At 37.5% G+C, this 21195-nt stretch overlaps 1 protein-coding gene across 1 annotated transcript in view; it reads left to right on the forward strand.

Annotated features, from left to right (window-relative positions):
• Positions 1-12587, forward strand: part of HEATR5A (HEAT repeat containing 5A) — a 64391-nt gene extending 51804 nt beyond the window's left edge. The window contains exons 29-37 of the mRNA XM_068192976.1: positions 217-451; positions 838-1086; positions 2716-2843; positions 3748-3895; positions 4572-4844; positions 7253-7477; positions 8918-9072; positions 10426-10639; positions 10918-12587. Of these exons, the coding sequence (XP_068049077.1) occupies positions 217-451; positions 838-1086; positions 2716-2843; positions 3748-3895; positions 4572-4844; positions 7253-7477; positions 8918-9072; positions 10426-10639; positions 10918-11219 (1929 nt within the window). The 3' untranslated portion in view covers positions 11220-12587. The remainder of the gene's footprint in view (positions 1-216; positions 452-837; positions 1087-2715; positions 2844-3747; positions 3896-4571; positions 4845-7252; positions 7478-8917; positions 9073-10425; positions 10640-10917) is intronic.
• Positions 12588-21195: the final 8608 nt, after the last annotated feature.

Below are 21195 nucleotides of genomic sequence, written 5' to 3' on the forward strand. Positions count from 1 at the left end.
AGGAATTTTAGTAGTTTTCCCCTTTTTGGGGATTCTTGCATCATGACTAGCTGGGGAAAGGATTCAGAACAGTTAGTGAAAAAGTGTTTGTTCACCCATGCTTACTGGACTTGAAGCAGAAATAGATTCTAGGAAATCTCATGCCAGTCATACTAGTGATGACAGTAGTTTTCCAAGTGTTAATATTTGTAACTCTCTATCCAAATATATCAACAGGTATACATAGTTGCAGTTGAAAAGCAGAAAAATCAAAGTGATACACACAAGCACAGTTTAAAAATTGTACACTCCTCTGAAGAAAGCTACAGAGATACAACATTTTCGGCCAGTGGTCTTCTGGACTTGGTACAGGCAGATCTTGGAACACTGAGCAAGCTCTGGCTTGCTGCACTTCAGGATTTTGCTCTCTTAACTTTGCCTCCAGATTATGCATCACAACTACCTGCTGAAGGTAAAAAGGCAAATTAGTTGTATTTTCCTAAGTCCCTTGTAAGCAAACTGACTTGTGTTAAGATCATAGCAAGATTAAATGGTATAGAGAATTAGCCTACTTATGGACCTATTTAAAGATCAGGACTGCTTTTGAGAACAGAGGTTCCATGGATGTGAAGAGTGTTTGGTATTCTTATTTGTTGGCTATTTTTATGTTGGAAAGAAGAAATAAGTAATCTATTGCATTCTGTCCAAATAAATCTAAATGAAGTGCCCTCATTGGCCTGAATTTTAATACTGAATACTAAAAAAAGTCATACATAGAACACAATCCCATTTTAAGAATGAGAAAATGCACTACTTGAAAATAAATTACGACCTTAAAACTAATTTCTTTTCTTGTAGGTGGTACATTTTATACAGCAGAGACAATTGAAAATGCCAGACCTCATTACTACAACTCCTGGGCACTGATACTTTATGCTGCAGCTTTATGGCTCACTAGCACAGGTTTCATTGTCGTTGATCCAGATGAAGGAGTTACAAATCTCTCCAGACCTGTTACCCCAACTACCATGTGTCAAGATTCTTCTACCAGGCCCTTGGTGAAATCTCCTGAGGATGTGAATACTGACAGATTTCATCTTATCTTGGGTTAGTGAGTGAGTGCATAGTCTGCCTAGATGCTGTAACTCAAAATGTAGATAAAACTGTTAGCAAATACATTTTTAATTATTCAAATTTAATTGCATCATTCAATATCACATCTTTTGGAAAAACATACAGTCAGAAAAAATTTAAGTCCTAGTGAGAAAATTGCAAGGCATTTCCTCAAATGTGGTACAAAAAACACTGTGAGCTAAACAAGCCATAAACAAATGCTCATTGCTCTGCTCATAAACATGCAAGTTCGAGGGTGGATTTTACAGTGTTTGTACCAGTATAGTCACAGAGTGTATGGATTGTTTTCACTGAAGTAGAGTTTTACATCACACAATAGTTTATAGGTTGGAAGGGACTCGTAGAGATCACTTTGTCCACCTCCTGCTCAGGCAGGGTGACATAAAGCCAACTGCCCAGGTCCATGTCCGGACAGCTTTTGAATATCTGTGTGGATGGAGAATGAACCTCTCTGGGCACCTTGTGCCAGTGCTCAGTCACCCACACAGTAAAGAAGTGTTTCCTTACATTCATATAAAGCTCTGTTAAGCCTCCACTACTGCAGGAGCTAATCAAGTAGTTGAATTCAGTCCCGGTTCTCCAAGTTTACACAATTAGGCATTTCTGGTTATGTTTTTTTTCTTGGCCTCTCTTTTGTATCTTTCTTTTGTAATCCTTTTTGGAATGAGTTTGTATGATTTTGTTGCATATGTCTTCTTTTGAATCCCAGTCTTTCTGCAGAGAACCAGCTCCCTTTTAAGCTCCATTGCTGTCTCACTTAGAAGTGGGACTTCTGATACAAAAGCTGCTCATTTCCCCTGCTTCCTCTGCTGCTTAGTGCATCAAATTTCACATACTTGACTGTGGGCAGATGGCTTGTTTTTTCTGCTTTTGAATAAAATAGCATTTTAATTTTCATTCCCTACAGAGAAACTGAAAGAATGTAAAACTGCTTTTCTGTTGCACAGCTGTTGTTTAGTGGACATTGATTGGTTTCCCAAGTCATCACACATTTTGGAATTACAGCTAGGAAGAGAATATAGTTTGCAGTTTATATGAAGGTTATCTCCAATATTTTGAGGAGTCCTGGAAGCTGAGGAAAAAGATAGCTCTTATTTGTTCTAGGATTTACAAGCTTAGGCTTCGTGTAGTTTACTTACAGCTGGTTATCTAGTTGTGGTAGTTGGCGTTTTTAGCATTTTTTTTAATGGGAAGATAAAGCCTCAGCCTTAGAGTTTGTGAACTGCTATTACTTTCAGCATTTCCCTCTATTACCTACTACTACGTAATAAATCAGAGTGATCAGGCAAATATTCTGCTATATACTCATTATGAATTGTCCTGTCTGTTCATTGGACCTCGTGTTTTATTCACAAATTGCTGAGGTTTTATTTATGTTAGTAGCCAGTTATAATTGGGTCTTATATACTGTCTCAAAGGTGAAGTTTCTTTCATTGTTTGATAGAAATAGAGGTCTTGCCACAATATATTAACAATAGGAGATGAATTGACTTAAAATGCTACTTCTATAGGTGCTCAGCCTGCTGTGAGGTTACTTAGTAGTGTAAAAATTTACTTCTTAAAATTTCAAGTACACATGGTGTTTTTTTCTGATGCTTACAGGAATTAGTGTGGAGTTCCTGTGCTCTCCTCGATCAGATGCAGCAATGGAGAACATTATTGCCTGCTTACATGCCCTGCAGGCACTCTTCGATGTTCCATGGCCAAGGTCCAAAATAGGTGGTGATCAGGTAATGCATAATGACCAAATGCCCCCCAGAATTAAGACATAGTTTTAGTCTGAACAGTACCTCTACAATGTCTTCTATTTCCAGGAATATTCAACATGTAAGTAGTAGGTAAATTATATGCGTTACCGAAATCCAAAGCTGTAGAGGGAGGAGATAAAAAAGAGCACAATGTGGAACCTGTAAGGTGAGGGGCAGAGAATTTGAGGACATTTCATCAGAAAGGAGTAATTAGATTAATAGGATGAGAGCCAGGTAAAGACAAAATTTCTAGAAACGAGAGTTCTCTTACTGTCTCTCTGTGAAGGCATAGTTGAATTAATTCTGTTGTAAAAATCAAAGTTGGTAAAAGAAGACTGGACGAAAGCAGTGATACTAAAAGATGAAAAAAGGCAAAACCAAAAAAACCCCGTACCACAACAGTGATCCTAAAAAGAAGTAATAATCTGAAATTTTTTTTTCCTTGAAATTATTGTTTATACCATCCCATATGCCATGCAATTGTCTGACCTAGTGAAAGCGATAAAGCCTGTGGACGTGGCTAAGTTCTGCTGGTTGTTGATGCTCTGTCCAAGGAAATACATATAGTGTAGGAGGGATACAATGTAGTGTCCCCACCTTCAAGAGTTTAGAAGCCAGAAGATAAAGATTACTTTGGCTTTTTCAGTTGTTTTAATGCCCTATATCTTAAATAACTGTGGTAACTGTTTTGTTGGGAGAACTGATAGGGACTGCTGTTACTGGAAGCTAGGAGCTGGATGGTGAAGAAAAAGCCAACTTCTGTGATTGTATCAATTGCATTGTGTTCTTTAGTGAGATCAATCAGAGTAATAGTGTTGGCTTTAACAAGTTCCTAAAAACTCCTGCATTAAAATTAAAATATATTAGATGTTTTTTCTTATTGTAGGAGTTGGGTGTAGAGCTGCTGAATGTTTTGCATCGACTGATACTGACCAGAGAGTCACCCGATATTCAGCTTGCTGCCCTTGAAGTGGTTCGCTTGATTCTTTATGCAGCTCAGGAACACGTGAAGGAAAAACGGAGAAGTGCAGAAGGTACAGTACTCTGGGAGATGTTTGAATACCTGTGATCAAGGTTAAAGCAATTCTTTCTTGGAAAACTGGTTTCTGAGACGTGTTAATTGAAGTCTTTCACAGTTGGGTTCTAATTCTAGTTTACTTAAGACAGTCCAGGTTCCTGACATAAGAAATTCAGGTGGTATGATAGATTGCAGGTGGTTTAGGTTTGAACAGAGGGCAGAAAGTGAGAAGAAAAACTACAGCAACTGCAGCTGGGTGGCATCAGAGAGGGAGGAGTCCTGGTGAAAAGCTGGGGTCAGCTGCCATTGAGCAATGGACAAACTTGGCACACACGGTGTTACAAGCCAAGTTCCAATAGTTACTCTGATTGTAACTTCCTAACATTCATTTTCTAAAATGAAAAAACTGTGAGTAGAATCAAAATGCTTGTATCAGGTGACATCATATTGGCTTGGTGCCTCAGGATCTTGTATGTCAAAGTTTATTATGCACCCTTTGCCTTTTGGCAATCACTGCATAGTTTGCTTATTCAGAAGGATGGGTGTTTGCTAGTAGAATTTTGAATACATACCCATGCACACATATATGTGTCAAGATTATAATTTGGTGCTAAAACAGTCTTAATAAGTAAACCTTTTGGAAACAAATCACAGCCTGCAGACTTCTGCCATATTTCTTGTTTTTCTTTCAGTTGATGATGGTGCTGCAGAAAAGGAAACATTACCAGAATTTGGAGAGGGCAAAGACACAGGGGGACTGGTGCCTGGGAAATCATTAGTCTTTGCAACACTGGAGCTGTGTGTTTGTATTCTTGTCAGACAGCTTCCCCAGCTCAACCCTAAATTGACTTGTAGCCCTGCAGTTCCACCTGGAAAACATCTGTTGCTGTCAGAAGATGGAAGTAGACTGGTAGCAGCAGCATTAGTTATTCTCTCTGATGTTCCTGCAATCTGCTCTCCTGAAGGTATGCTATTTCATCACAAGAAAAGATGAATTAAAGAGTATTAGGCCTTTCTGTTCCTCTGTTATTACCAAACTTTCATAGCTGGCTAAGTCTGGCAGCAAGTTTTGTTGATTTGCTTGTGACAACTTCCTTTTCTAATTATTTTTTGACTGTCAAATAGCAAAACAAGTTACAAAACTGAAGCAATTAAATGAGTAGTTTCTCTTTTTCTCCCACCCTATAGCAGTGCAATTAATAGATTTATTTTCTACTGAGAACTATACAACAGCTACATGATTATATGCTACTTGAATTGTCTTTTCTGGAATTTATAATGCAGACATAAATTAAATTTAAAAGGGAAATATTTGATGTTACCTTTCCATCATTTGAACATTAACAAATGGCTGCAAGGAGTTACGGTTGAATTCTCAGATTAGTTGACTTTTACCCATGATTCATTTTGGATTCACTCCAAACTTAAGGATGGTTCCCCAGACCAAGCCTCAATATCATAATCATGTATATATTCATATATATATATATATATATATATAAATAAAATCTTTCAGTACCATTACAGCCACACATACAAACCGTTTCTGCTCTACTCCTCTGTTCCCACCTTAAGTATTGTTGTTACACCTTACACAAATCTCTGGCATTTACTACCCTGAAAATCTCTTCTTTTTTGAAAATATTTGTTCTCTGTTAAATGATTCTTCTATGGGGAATATGATGCTCCAAATGGAATAGCTGGCAGCCCTTGCAGTCCTTGTAACATGATGATATGCTTTCTCATTTCCATCTGTAGCCCGTTATTTACCAGTTTAAAGTGAAAGTAAATAAACATAGTTATCCTCAGATATAGGTGATGCTATCTTGTACGAAAAATAATCGGTGATTTTTTTTCTTACTGTAGTTATTTTTGTCTTTAGCTGTCCATGTTATTCCACAAACAAACAGCTTTCAGGATCAGACCACGGGGAATGTTTATAGTAGAGAAATTAAGCATTTTGTTCAGGTGACTAAAAAGAGGAGCTTAAGCTTGCTTATACAGTCAGTTGAATAAAGAAGTTGCTGTAGCTCCAAAAGTTGGCTCACATAATCAAAGAGATGAGAATTCCTCTGTGGAATTGTGTAATTTTTTCCCCTTTAGCAGGTAACTGAAGTTACAGTCCTGTGACTGCTATGTCTCTTACTTCAAGCACCTGTCATGACATGTTTGCATTAAAAAAAATGTAAGTGAATGATGTTCATGACTTACATTTCCTACTGAATTCCAACAGTAAATTTTCAAAGACTTGGCTGTTCAAAAATAGATGTCCTCAGCTTCAGAAAATACTTACGCATAAGTCAGAGACCTTCATTACTCAACAGGTCTCTCATGAACATTAGTATATTAAAATGTTAGAAACATAAGCATTTTGCTGTTTCGGGAATGAGATAAGCATATTAAGCCATATACTTAACTCTGTGCTTTGCTGAGTCATAACTTGGGACAGGAGCAACACATAAGTATGCAGGTTTCTAGGTTACTTCCACTATATGCAGAATTCTGTATTACTATTAAATTCAAAGACATAAAAATAAGTGAAACTGCTATGCCACATTATTCCTGAGAATTTTAAAACATTTTCAGTTGTCTCTTACTATGAGTGGTCAACTGTCAGATTCTCAGACATGAAAATCTCTTTATTAGCATATGGAACAATCTGCTTCTCTCCTTAGGTCTTCTCTTTTCCAAGATATTTTTAGAGCCTTCTATTCAAATTCTAGGTGATTTTATACATATATTTATTCTGAAGTCCTTATTAGTCTTACTAAATTCTTGACTTCAGTGACTTCCTGGAGCAATGGCATCCTTAGCTAACCACGCATCAAGTGATAGAAGTATTTCCTCTTGCCGGTTTTGAAATTACCCCCTGTTAATTTCCTGCACTGTATTGTCTTCATGTGCAATATATACTTAGATGCTTCTACTTTCTATATAGTAGTATATACAAAGAATTTACTATGTACCAGTATATATACTAGTATATACTGTATACACTACTATACTTTGTATACTTCCATGTCTTCTCTTCCATGAGAACCACCTTCTCTGTCATTCTGATCTTTCTGTTCTTACTTTTCTCTGATTATGACATAAATCCACACTCAATGTAGTAAAATCATCAAGGAAAATATATACAATGCTTATTTTAAAGGGGAAGAGGTTTAAGTTCACTTAAACAGTCTGCTATAGCAGGCCACATGATATTTCACATATTTTCTTCAAATTACCAGTGCCTCTATTGACAGATATGCTTAGAAATTATAAATTATACATAAAAAAGAGAATCCAAGAAAACTGCCTAATTTTTTTAAATGAAAAAGGTACCTGCATTTTTTTTAAGTCTGTGAAATTAATTTGCATTGTTTTACAGGAAGTGTTTCAGTTCTTCCTACTATTTTGCACTTAATTATTGGAGTACTTAAAGAAACTGCTGTGAAATTGCAAGATGATCAGTTACCTCTGACAGTTGCTGCATCTCTACAAGCTCTTAAAGGACTCTTGTCTTCTCCAATGGCTCGAGCAGAGAAGAGTCAGAATGCTTGGACTGATCTTCTACGTAGTGCTTTGGTCACAGTGCTTGACTGTTGGGATCAAGGTAGGCACAAATATTGGGTTTATGAGTTAAAAATGAGAAATGTTTGTGTGAAACATTGTTTGTTTTTATTTAAATCAAATTCATGCACATCTGAAAAAAGACTTCTCTCTTAGTCACAAGACAATTAGCTGGTTACCAAGCACTGTTGAAACAATAGTGCAGTCTTCTTCATATGAGAAGTCATCATCTATAGAAATATAAACGTGGGTGTCATGATTTAAGCCCAGCTGGAAATTAGGCACCACGCAGCCATTTGCTCAACCTTCACTCCCTGTTCCCCACACCCTAGTGGAGTGAGGAAAAGAATCAGAGTAAAACTTGCATGTTGAGGTAAGAACAGTTTAATAATGGAAACTAAGGTAAAATAAAGTAATAATGGTAAATTACAATAATAATGATAACAAAAAGAGAAAAACGATGATGCACTGTTCAGTTGCTTACCACCTTCTGACCAATGCCAGACCTCCCTTCCTGAACCGAGATCATCTGCCCTTCCAAGTAACTCCTCCCAGTTTATTTAGTGGGTATGATGTTGTATGGTGTGGAATATCCCTTTGTTTGAGACATCCATATGCACCCTCCCAGTTTCATTTGCTTATCTTCTCACTGGCACAGCATGAGACTAGGGGAAAAGTCCTTGATTTAGGATAAACACAGCTTAGCAAAAACCAAAACATCAGTGTGTTATCAACACCACTGTGTTCTGAATCCAAAACACAGCACTGCAACAGCTACTGAGAAGAAATTAGCTGCACCCCAGCTGAAACTAGGACAGTGGGTTTGCAGACTTACTTCTGTGTTGTGTAGTGCCACAGTGTAGTTCCATGGTATGAAGGCATAAACAGGAGCTATGGCTTCAGTGTACAGCTGAGCATAAAAGACAGTTGTCCACTGAGTGCAGGTTCTCCAATAAGAGTTAGTGTCTCTAGTGAAGCAAAGGATATTAAAAGAGTAGTGCAAGAAAAGAATTTTTTTGTCTTGAATCAGTTTACTGTGTGCTGCTGCTTCAACTTTGAGTTTGTAGTATTTTCAATGTTTCTTACATTGTAAATTATTGTTGAAACTTTTCTTTACAAAATTGTTTAAAACTTACAGCAAAATAATATATATTCTAAATGCAAATTTTATATTATTCTCAAATAGATTGTAGTCTTTGTCAGACCAGCTCTTCAAAGATATTTATTGTACTTTATACAAAAAAAAAAAAATAAATAGGAGTATGCTATAATTTCTAAATATGCATATGATCACCCCTTAATTCCCATTTTGTCCTTGGCTTTTGTTGCAGTAAAGTCCATCTCACTGTATCAGAGGATGCTGTGTATTTGAAAACTGAGGTTCCTAAAGAAACATAGACATTGATATTTCTATTCCACCTCTTTGTACCACTTAAACTCATAGAATTTTTAATGCAAATCTGTTTTCTTACTTTGTTGATAGTAGATGACCTTCTCCAAGAACTTGATGAAGTCAGCCTTCTCACTGCTATTACAGTATTTGTTATGTCTACCAGCCCAGAAGTTACTACTGTAGAGTGCCTTCAGAAGCGTTGTATTGAGAAGTTTAAAACAACACTTGACTCCAAAGATCCTTTTGTAAGTACTGGTGAAGTTAATAGAATGTCACTACCATACTAAATAAATATTTTACTTGTGTCCTAGTCCTGTATGTTGATAGAAGTTAATTCTCTCCTGACTGTACCTGTTGTATTTTAAAATGAAGTTCGAACAAGTGAGCAAGAACATGTCCAGCAGTGCATTTAATCATTGTTCTGTATTCCTGGTTTTTTTACTGCATCAGACTCAGTGCTCTATACATTGCTAAGTACACAATACAGTTGTGTGGTGTTGCAGGCACCTGTCAAATTTTATTTGTTCATTTTATCTTCAACACAAATACTGTCTTTTGCACAGGAAATCCCTCAGCTGCAAGTCTTTGGGAGCTGGAGCAGGTACCACTACAAAACTGTTACTGTCCCATAAGCATCAGCTCCTGGCCACTGCTGGATGCAGCTTACTGAACTAGATTAATGTTTTGTTCTGATCTAGCATAAATATTTTCATGTAGTGGCATTAGATTATAGTGCCACAGTTCATATATTACTGTCCTTAACCATAAATAACCCAAAAGTATCAGGGAAAAAAAGCATTTATACAAATGGGTTTTTTTCCACTTCCAGAGTTCGGCTCTGAAAATAACATGCATTAGATTTTGTATTTGTTAGAATTCAGTGTAAGCTGCCTTTCTTGCATCTCTGCTATGTATATTTGTGTAGTAATAGAAAATTAGAATTTCATTTACTTGAAAAAATAACTGTAAGACAATACTTTTTTTATGTGTCACTACATTCCCAATATTGTAAACGTTGGTTTTCCCTGTTAGGAAACTGAAAATGCCAAATATGACTGCAAGGAAATATTAGCATGCATTTGCAAATTTCATCCAAGTATTTAGGCATCAGAGCTGTTTGGAAATTATGTAGGAACTTGGCAGTTTCAGTCCTATTGATTTCCAAATAGATGGCAAGCCACTGCACCATTTAAGGCATTTAAAAATTGTACCTACAGTTTGACAGAGATATTGCTTATATTTTAAGCACCACTTTCTTGTATTATTGCACTTTTGCTAAGAAGAGAGTATTTTCAAAATAATACTAATCTTCAAACAAAAATAGCATTTTTCCTTAACTCAAAAATGTCAGAAGATATAAGACTTGATGGAAAGAAACAGAATGCCTTATCTGGTTTCTATTAATAATTGATTACAAGTTATAATGGTCCTATGAAGTGTTATACATGAGCAGCCTACAACCTGATGAATTTTCAAGTTGTGAGGCACATTCTTCTCCTTCCCAAAAATTTTATCTGACAAGCTGTTAGATTTAGAACACCTAGAGATGTATTTTGAATTATAATGCTTTGTAACTGCAAATTTCGTTTTCCCTTTAGGTACAGTGTAAATGCTACCAGCTGCTGTACTCCATCTTTCAGCATCCAAACAAAACTGTGTCATACCCTTATATCCACTCTTTAGCACCATCCATTGTGGGGAAACTGCAGGAAACAGAAAAAGCAAAACCTGAAAATGCTGCTGAACTTCAAGTCATTCAGGAGGGTATAAAGGTGGTTACAGCTCTGACAGCTGCTGCTGAGGAACAGCACCGTAAGTTACTTCCATTTCTTGTACCCGAAGCATTAAAAATGCTCAAAATTGCCATAAATAACAAACTAAAACCAAAATGACCACTAGGAATTCAGTCCTCAACACTAATTGCCAAGAAAATTGTTTGCAGGAATGTTGGGTTTTTTACCCTACAGTTCAGCTAACATTGGCAGCTTTACAGTTTGAATTACATGTTATCTTAGACTAATACTTCCAGTTAGAATTTGACACTATTTAAAAAAAATTGTGTATTTAAGTTCTGTTTTCAATGTTTATAGGTGCTCACTTGGTGGCCTGCTTTCTTCCCATCCTCATTTCCTTTCTTTTGGATGAAAATGCGCTGGTTTCTGCTACAATCTCGGCAAAAAATCTACATGAGTTTGCTTTGCAAACTCTGATGCAGATTGGTCCACAGTACTCATCAGTTTTTAAAAAACTAATGGCCTCCTCTCCAACTATGAAAGCCAGGCTTGAGTCAGCTGTTAAAGGCAATCAAGAAAGCATCAAAGTGAAGACTACTAAGCATGCAAAAAATCCTGGGAAAAGTTCAAGCATTCAGCTAAAGACCAATTTTCTTTAAAGCCCCATATTGTCGTTTTACACACTTTGATATCAACAGGAAAAAAGTCCCTTTTAATTTCTAATCACAAAGGATTGCCATGAGTTGATATCATGTATTTCAGTTTGTGCTGAGGTATTACAGAACGTTTTCCAGAGAAAGCAAAAGTCTCTAGATAACATTCTCCTTGTGTAAGACTTCTTAAATATCTCTAAACACTATGAGTAAATCAGAGGTCATCAAATCTGTTTCTTTTTTTTTTTTTTTTATTTGGACTAAAATATCAGAAATGCACATGCCTATATTAAAATAAATAGAGTGAACTTTACCATAGATATATTTAGGAGCATCCCACACTTAGCCATTACGTAAAGTTAACTTTTTTTTTAAACAATATTTGTCACAAATAAGTTACTGTAATTGGTTTTTGAATTCAACAGGGACATAAATTTACTTACAGGTTGTAATCTATGCTAATTACTAATTTAACACTGCATCATTCATTAAACAGATTAAATATCCTTGTAAGCCTTATGACAGTTTATTGTTGATCTCAGAAAATTGAACTCAATAAAGGTAATAGGGACAGCTTTAATCCTAATAACATCTTGAGCTGGCCAAGATGTAACAAATGCTGTGAAATACAGCTCTACAGTGCTTCTCTGGGGACTGTGGTTCTTTCCAGAGTGGGATGTCATGCATATGTAAGGATTGACAGGCTTGGTGCCTTACTGTTTGACACAGTCTCACTTTTCAGGATGTGTACTTTGATAAGTTTGTATTAGGGGAGCCAGGCAATAGCTTACATATCCTGTCCAGGACTGGACAGCAATTTTAACATACTGTGCCTCAATTCAGACCTCTGCTCTATCTGGATGGATGTTCCCTGATCTTTGAATGGTCGCTGATGTATACATGTAATGTGATTTCTGCATCTCTGCAGTGAGAGATGGAAGTATTTGAAGTCACCTTGTCTTGTGTCTATAAATAGAGTGCAACAAGCTCATAATAAGAAGTATGTAATTAACGTTTTTAGCAAGGAACATATTTTAATATAGAAAAATAACTATCAAAACTGCAATGGCTACAAAGTATTTTCTAAGTACAATGTATTGACTTCTTTCTTAATACAGTATTACCTAAACCAAACACTGTCAAACTGAGGACACTATTTCCTTCTTGAATCTAATTGCTTTAAAAGGAAGAAGAAAAAAATATTTACAGAACTGAGAAACACACTGTGACTCAGGAAGAGTGTGATGTACTGTATTTTATTAGAAGTTTTGTATGTAAATATAATTGTAAATTGTACAGAATTAACAATTTGACCAAAGTTCTAACAATTCTTTTTTCTAATTTACATAAATAAAGCTAATTTTCTTCACTTAATATTTGTCTTAGTTATTTTATCCAAAAGCTGAGGAACTCAAAGGACTTGTATCAGAAAAAAGTTGTTGTATGCTGCCTCAAGGAAACAAACAATAAATGTTTGGGTTAGTTGCATCAAGGTCTGTGATTTGACATTGCAGGTCTTCCTCTGTTGTGAGTACCACAATGAGTAAATAAGTAGGACCAGGGAGTTTTTTTTATGTGTAAATGCCTGTTTTGTGCCAAATGCTGAAATGTGTGAACTGTGAGAAGATGGTTGAGATGCCTTCCATCTTTCCATGGAGAACCAGAACTCCTGTGTTCCACCTCTTTATTGAAGTCAAATCTGTAGTTACCAGCTGTGTTAAAAGAGACTTATCTTAGATTTGGCGGTTGCTCATCTTTATCACATTAGTATTTTTTATCATGTTGCTTTACCCTTCCAAGTTTACTGGTGGGGTTTTTTTGGTTTGTTTTTTTTCCCAAGGCTGCTTCTGGAAAATCATAGATTCTTAGGAAACTTAAAACATTTAAATTAAAGTCAAGTCAGGTTTGCTAACAAAATGGCCAAATATGTTGCTGAGGAACTTAGTTGCTACAAAAGGTATTTGTGGCTGCTTTTTTATTTTCTGTCATGTATAGCAATGTACCGAGATTTTTTTAATGTTGAGAAGACAATCTGTTGAAAAACTACTTTGCTCAAAAACTTTTAAGAAGCATACTCAAATTGCAAGAGCACCAAGGAAAGCTGTTAAAAGACAAAAATTAAAGCTTAGTGCAGCTTAGTCCTAGATTTCTTAGAATGTCTTGTTGCAGTAACTCACAGCTGAGCTGTTGAGAACTGCCATAATTATGTGATTTGACATTTCTTGATCAAGTCTTGTGGTCACATGTGGAAAAGTACCATTTTCAACATATCTTTGCATTGTACAAGCAAAAATTATTCCAATAAAAGAGAACTGCTGTTAATTCTTAATGTCAGCTGTAAATTAGCACAAATGTGTGAACTTTATCCAGATAATTAATTTATTCACATAGTAAAAATACCCATGCCCCAAGTTCTGCTCTCTTATGTACACATAAAACAATGAGTTGGATCACATGAATGATACTACTCATTTAAAATTGTATAAAAGCATCTTACAGATACTACCTTGTTTCAATTAAGAAAAGATTTTGGCCTTTAGATATCAGGTGTTTGTGATGCAGTCTTACAAGGAACTTGCATAATTCTCTTTTTTCCTGAAGAAATAAGCAAGACCACAGAGCAGTTCTGGTTTTAATTCCACTTGTCCTTTTTAGGCATTGCTTGACATGCAAGCTCTCATGTTTAGCCAAGCAAAAAGAGCCAAACATATGTTTAGCCATAAACCAGAGCCCCACTTTCAGTACTCCTCCTTCCTGTGTGCCTTGTGTCCTTTCTGATTGTTTTTTGTGCCATTTCTCTACAAGAACCAATACTTTTTTTTCCCAGTTAATTGTCTGTGCGATGAAGCATGTGGCCTGCATGCATGTTTACTTTGTATGTTTCCACTGTTTATACAAGAAGTTTAATGGGTTTGTGTGACAAAAGATCCCGTCTATGTCTAACCTCAATTGCATATGTACACGTATGAGTACATCATGGAATGTACTATTTAAGTGCTATGCAAAAATTATTTGCAGACAACTTTCTGTTGACTGCAACAAACCAGAATGGATCAAAACTGTGCAAAAGCATCTCACAGCTGGGATGTGCTGGGTTCTCACTGGATACAAGTCTGTAGCACTGCAGCTGAAATAGCAGCCTTTCTGTTAGTATTGCTTAAGCTAGAATAAGTCTGAGACTGACCTGGTATGTTCCAAGGTGCAGGAGTCACCTTCAGCTGACTGACAGAGGTATCAGTCCAGTGATACACATATTGCCATAAAATAGGATTATCAAATGCATAGGAAGCATAGCAGATTTTTCTGTTAATGAATGTCAGTTACTAATTGGAATTTCCAAAGAGATTTTTCCCCTCAAGACTGCCATAGCAGTATCAAAGTGAATTGTTGCAATTGCAGGAGTGGTGGAGGGATCTAAGATCATTTGCTGGTATATCAGAAGTGACAGTAATACTGCTTAATAGGGAATCAGGTGGAAAATTCAGCAGCAGTTCAATATAGCTTTAATTTTAATAAAGTGGGATGTATCTGTGACAATAACAACATATGAGGGGTCACTGTGACAGTCTCCTCTAAAGCTTCATCCCTAGTGAACACTAGCTATACATGTTTTGTTTTCAGGTTCCTGAAATAGAATTCTCTTATCAGTAGACATTCAGTCAGAAACAGTTCCCAAGAAAAACGTGATGTTTCTTGACCAGTACTAGTCTACTAATAAACCACTTGTGCTTCCTGACAGTGAAAAACCTAGCCAATGATACTTCAGACTAGGCAAGAAAGCAAAGGGGAAAAACCTAGACAATTAACACTTTGTTTAGGAAGAACATACAGCAAGGTGGATTATTTGTCTGCTTCTCTGCACCAGGGTGTCAAAAACCACTAGAAGAGTCACTCCACTCTGCCTTCAAAGTAGCATTGCTTAGCCAGCCCTGATCCTGTGGGTGTTCCTAGATACTGCTTTTTGCACATGAGAACCTCTCATCCTAAAAACTGGCTAATAAACTGACTTTTCTGCAGCCAAGTGTTAAAGGAAGTGCTCAGATTTGTCCATAGCACTCAAGCAGGAGCAACCCTGGAGCTGTTGCTGTAGATGACATTTCACAGAGGACTCCCATTCAATTAGCTGAAGTATGTAGCAAGCAGTTCAAGCTGTTTAATGACAGTGGGCTATAGATTCAAAGACATAAAAATTAAAAAGCATATTTGGCCACACATGGCATGCTCTACCTGCCTCTAACACATTTAAAGTAATGAATACTGAAAGTTGATTATGCAAAATTAAATAAGCCAGCTGCATTTGATACATGATGTTATCTGCACAAGGGAACCCTAAAGAAGTCAGTGCTACACCACCAATTTATCCAAAATGTGTGGTTCTTACTTTTGATTTTGATGTACAGCTGTGGATTTTTGAAGCTTTTTTTTTCTTCCCTAAAATATTCTCTGGATTCTCTGGAGAAAAAGTGGTTTATTTCATATAACAAAGAAAGGGGAAGTTAGATCTAAATATAGCAAAAGTAGGGCTGAAGATATTGTCTGAGAAACAGGTCAGTGCAAAAGCAGGCTTCTGAAACCTGCTGCAGTATCCTGTGGTACGTTAACCCAAATTCACTCATCTGCAGCCAAATATCTGTTTTGGTCTGTGGTCCTGTGTCACTTCCATACTCCCGTTTATCTGAAGTGCAAAATCTGATTCTACAAGGAAGAACGTGGCATCAAATCCCCTTCCTCTGTGCTTGCACTGCAGCTGCTTAATGGTGGCACATTCAGGAGGAAACAAGTTGTGAGGATGAGGAGCAGCTAGAGCAGAGCCTGCTGTCTGTGTGCACATTAGTGCCTGTGCCAGTTTGCCTACTTATTGCACAGAAAAGCGTATGTATATAAAGAGGTTTGCAGATGAAGAAAATCTGTTTGTAAAAGTTGCTGATAAGGAGCTAAATGTATTAATGAAAAAAATTGATAAAGTCCCATTCTAAGCTACAGCCTTGTAATCTGCAATTGTGTACCATAAAAAAAGCATTTTTTAAACTACTGTTATTAATGTATTGAAATTTATGTGAACTATCTCAGTGCCAGTACAGAATTACTGAGAATCCCTGTTGCTACTAGTGGGAATTTTTTTTCTTATTATAACCTTCTCTAGGGACAATTTTGTTTATGGTATTTTTGTAAGCATTTTTTTCTTCCCACTGCATCAGTTCTCTGTGTTCTTTTCCACGAAAAAAGAAGAAGGTTTTGTATGAGACACATTTTCTGTGGAAGTATGAAGTACAGGCCTCAGGGATTCTGGAAACAATTTTGATTTATATCTAAAAATAGAAATATTATGCAATTTGAAAATACAACCTATCATTATGAAGGCAAATGGTCTTAACCTCATCTTCCCTCATGTAAAATTCATGTCAAACACTAAGAAAAAAATTGTCACAGATGTGTGCATTTTTTATGGGAACCACAAGGATAACTGGTTCAAGCTGCTGCCACCAAATTAACCAAATTAAATTAATTCAGTTAGAGGAATAAAATCATTTGCTTATAAGAAAAAATCAGGTACTTCTTCAAGTGTATTTATTAAATAATCAAGGATGGGATGAAGAGGGGAAATAGAAGAAGGCAGTACAAGTGAATATATTTTCCCCTCCAATATGAGGCACAAGGCAAGCTGCCAGGCCACAAAATGTGGCCAGGGGGAGGGTGGGAGGGTAGATGGGCTTATTTTTAGTCCATTCCTCCTAGTTCCCTTTTGAAACCAACAAATCTGGGTATAATTTATTTTCATAGATTAAGAATTCTTAACTTGGTTGGAGGGAGAGTCTCAAGAATGAGTGGTCTTGAGTTGGAGCCACAACCAGTTGGAGCATAGCTCTAGGCACCCTCTACACCATACAGTAAATGTAGATACAATGCAGACCCTTGGGGCTGAAAGCCATGCAGTCTTCTATCCTGATTGTCCCACTGAATTTCAGCAATGTGTTCCCTTCTAGGTACAGGGAGGAAAGAGTCAGTGGGCATGGTGTGAACCACCAAAGCAGTTTTCTCTGTGTGAGGGCAGCTGCACCTGGGGAAGCTGTGAGTGATTTTTTGCTGAATTTCAGTTTCCTACCTTTCCAGTAGGTTTCTGTGGCCACCTGCTCCTCACACAGGCACCTGTTCTGGGATGCCACTGGTCCATGCAGCTACAGCTGCTCAAGAGCACTGAGCTCTGTGTGTGTATGTGTGCATTGCTCAGTCACTGACAGTGGACTGTTGCTAGTCAAGTACTACCAGACTTTGTGGATAAATTCAAATGATAATGGAAGTGAGCTGCTCTTCACATTGGTCTGGGCCATAATGTAAGCATGTCCCTCCAAGAGATCCTTCAGAGCAGCAGTTGCTGAAGCCTGTCAACACACGTGTATTTATCCACACAATGTCCTGCTCATTCTCTGCGCTTCCAACAACATCCAGAACCATGAACTCCAATGATTTAGGATGAGTCATTCCTAAAGACTTCTGGAGATTTTCCTGGCCAATACAGAAGAGAAATCAGTGTTGAATGTACTGGCTATAGAGCAAAGAGACTGCAGCAGCAGCTACTGCCTGTGGAAACCAGTTGTTCCAGGCTGTGGTACATCTTGGCTGGATCAACTTTACATTTGGTGGCCAGAATTTTAAACTATATTTGTCACTGGCTTGTTCTGGACTTTACCTAAAGGAATGGCTTTCAATGCCATGATTTCCTCCTTCAGGAGGTAATGAATATATTAACTGTCAGGGGTTCTCTCCTGACCCTCCAGGTTTGTGAAGCTGTACCTAGGCTATACAGAATTCCCCCAAAACAACTGATTTTTTTTTTTTTTTACTTATTTTGTTTTGTTTGTTTGTTTGGTTTTTTTTGTATCTGTGTATTTCTAGTAAGTGGAAAGACTTAGGCAGACATGCAAGTATCTAAAATCCAGTTCCCCTTCTTGCTAACATCCCAGAACTAGAACTATGTGCAACTTGCTGTTAGAGTTAATTTCTGGTTGTGTTCCTTATGTTCAGGTAGCCAACACCCAGCCATGACTTGCTGAGTGACCTCTGCTAGGTACAAGTGCTAGAGGGCAACGTGCTCCAGTGAACCAGCAGAGATGGATGTGGACATGGGGCAGCTCAGAGGACAAAGTAGCAGGAAAAGAGCAAATACAAAGACTGCTGAGGAAGCGACAACATTCTAGGGAGACTTTTCAAATCAAACAAATGCTGAAGGATTAGGACAGGGCAGAAATGAAGGAATGGGGAAGCAGATCAAGAGACACAGGCCAGGGTAGTAAAAGAAGGAAGAGAAAATAATAATTAAATCAGTCACCTTGTTGATTCATTGCTTCAAAACAGCCTGTGTGAAATATCATAACTTAATAGTTGACTGGAATCCTAAAAAATATTCTAGAAATTAAACTGCTCTGATTTGTAAAGTTCACACAATTTTCTATTACGTGAGCTTTTCTTGTTCTATTTTGTACTGCCTATTATTCAGGAAGAAACTGGCAACCACCCATGTAAATCAAAGTGAAACACTTAGTAGCAGCAGCACAGGATGAGACAAGTTAACAACATTACTATAAAAAGTAACAGTTACGTGCGTACAATGCTCTCTACCTGTTACTAAAATACGCAAAGCTGCCACAACAGCATCACATTCTGTACAGTCTCCAAGTAAAGCATGAAAACAGCCGCTGCAATGATGGAAACTTCATCAGAAAGCACTCCTTTTTACACACACACAAAAGGAAAATTTTATATAATTGTGCAAAGTAGGAGGACAAGTGAGCAATTATGTACCTTATCAACTGCAAGAGCAGCCACATGCCCTGGTTTCCATTGCCTTTTCAGTGCTGGTTGCAACACCTGTGTGCACATGCTTTGCATGTTTACATCTACAGATTTTGAAATTGCTTGTAAGGAGTGAATTGAATGGCAAAATTCTCACCACTTTTCTTAGATTAGGATTTTGACCTAAATGGGTGGGTAGCCTTTGGAAAAGACCATTCCTTGGTGGGTGTTCAGAGGCCAGAGGAAAGGCAGAGTTGGGAAGTGTCACTGTTCAGTGGCAGAGGAGTTTTTCTGGGGCGGGTAGATGGGACCAGAGTGCACTTACTGGTTCCTGGTTACTGTCATCCCAGGGAACTGCCAGCTGCCTGCCATTGCTGGCAACAGCTCAGTCCCTTCAGGGCAGGGAAGAAAGAATAAATACCTTCAGCCCTAAATTATAGCTTGTTCTTACTCCCCAGTTAAGAAGAAATGGAAGCTGCTGATAACACAGTCTGCACAAAGTAGGCCTGAGTTGGGAACTGATTTTTAAAAATCAGTACAAATAAATGTGCTTGTTGTCCTTTAGGGAGAGAGAGGCACTGGAAACAAATCATGGAGGTGCCAGAGAAAACATTCTGTGAAGAGTGAATATTGCTGTGCCCCTCTTTGTGCCTCCCCATCCCAAACCCACAAAAGAGGGTCCAGTTACTGGGGCCGCATGCACCACTGTCATGCAAATCAGATTCTGGCCGTGCAGGTTATCTGGTTAAGAAGTCCTAATAGCAGCTGGTAGCAAATGCTGTCTAGAAATCAGAGCTTCTGAATTTCTTCACAGCTACAGCAAGGCCAATAAATTGGCTTTGATAACAGAGTTGTCCCTTGGCAAAATAATGTTTGTGGAGTGGTCAAGGTTTTACACTTTTCCCATTTTGAAATCCAAGATTATCCTGTGTCTTAGCTGAACTGTCAGTTGGCTCCTATTCTACTAACTAGATCACTAAAATTGGTGAATAAGTTCTCAGTAATTAACATTGTACCAAGGTAAACATTGTACCAAGTAAGACAGAATCCTGAAAACAAAATAATCCCAGGAAACCTCCAAAAATGTAGTAACAATTTGATATTATTTGTAAACTTGAGAAAATTGACTGTTTATCACTACATGGTAAAATGTTTATATAAGGTAAGTGTAGGGAAGCTTTTTTTCCTGGTTTGTTTCTGGTCTAAAATCACATTACTCCATTTCTTCAAAGTAGATTAGACTCAAAACCTGATGGGATACATTCATGAAAGGGTGGTAATGAGATTAATTTCATCTTTTTAATTTTGGTATCTGATCAGTCACTGTAATTTTTTGGTTTTCAAGCTGGAGTTTGTGGAACTGTTTAAGTATTGAAACATACAAAAATGTGTTAGCCATTTTTTTCCTGTAGGTCCACCATTTACTGTTTTCTTCAGACATCTTCTGGTGTGATCTGAACTAGGATGTAAGGCTGAGCTTAAGGTTATCCTACAAAGAACATTCTGGTTCCATGGCTCTGAAAGCAACACTTAAGCACAATTTAAATAAGATCCAAATGTTTTGATAGCAAAATCTTGATTTTAAATACTAGAATTTCCTGGAATTTCAAGTCATTTTGCATGTAAAGTTTTGTTTGGAGTGAAAATGGGAGAAAGAGAGGAAACAAGATTGAACAGACTGTCAAGGAAAATTTTGAATTTACTGCAAAATGGATTTAGACATGGCATAATTTCTGGGGAGAAAAAAGGAGGCTACTTTTCAGAAATACTGTATCAGTGGTATTGAATGGTTTAGAGGCTTTTTGAGAAGTGTTTGCACTGGCCTATCAGATAGACCCAGCCTTGCTACCCCCATCACCTAAATGAAGGTACTGTGTGGACCCCCCGAAGGGGATCCTGCTGGGACAGGAGGGAAAGCAGGAGCTTGTGGGTTGGGTGGCAGAGGACAAGTGTACTGGGAGTGCCTGCAAGGTGCAGGGGGCACTGTGGGACTCCCAGCTCCCTGCTATTCTTTCTACTTGATCTTAGTAGGAGAAGTTTATGTGTAGGCTATGTCTGTCCTCTGAAGGATGAGGTGGGAGAGGCCTGTTTGAAAGATGGAAAGCACAATGAACCATTTTTTCCCTGTAAGCTGTAATTTTGGAAATTTATTTAAGGCACTCTGGAGACCAAAATCTGTGTCCTTAAAAGT

This window comes from Anomalospiza imberbis, chromosome 6, assembly GCF_031753505.1.
Source record: "Anomalospiza imberbis isolate Cuckoo-Finch-1a 21T00152 chromosome 6, ASM3175350v1, whole genome shotgun sequence".
NCBI lineage: Eukaryota > Metazoa > Chordata > Aves > Passeriformes > Viduidae > Anomalospiza > Anomalospiza imberbis.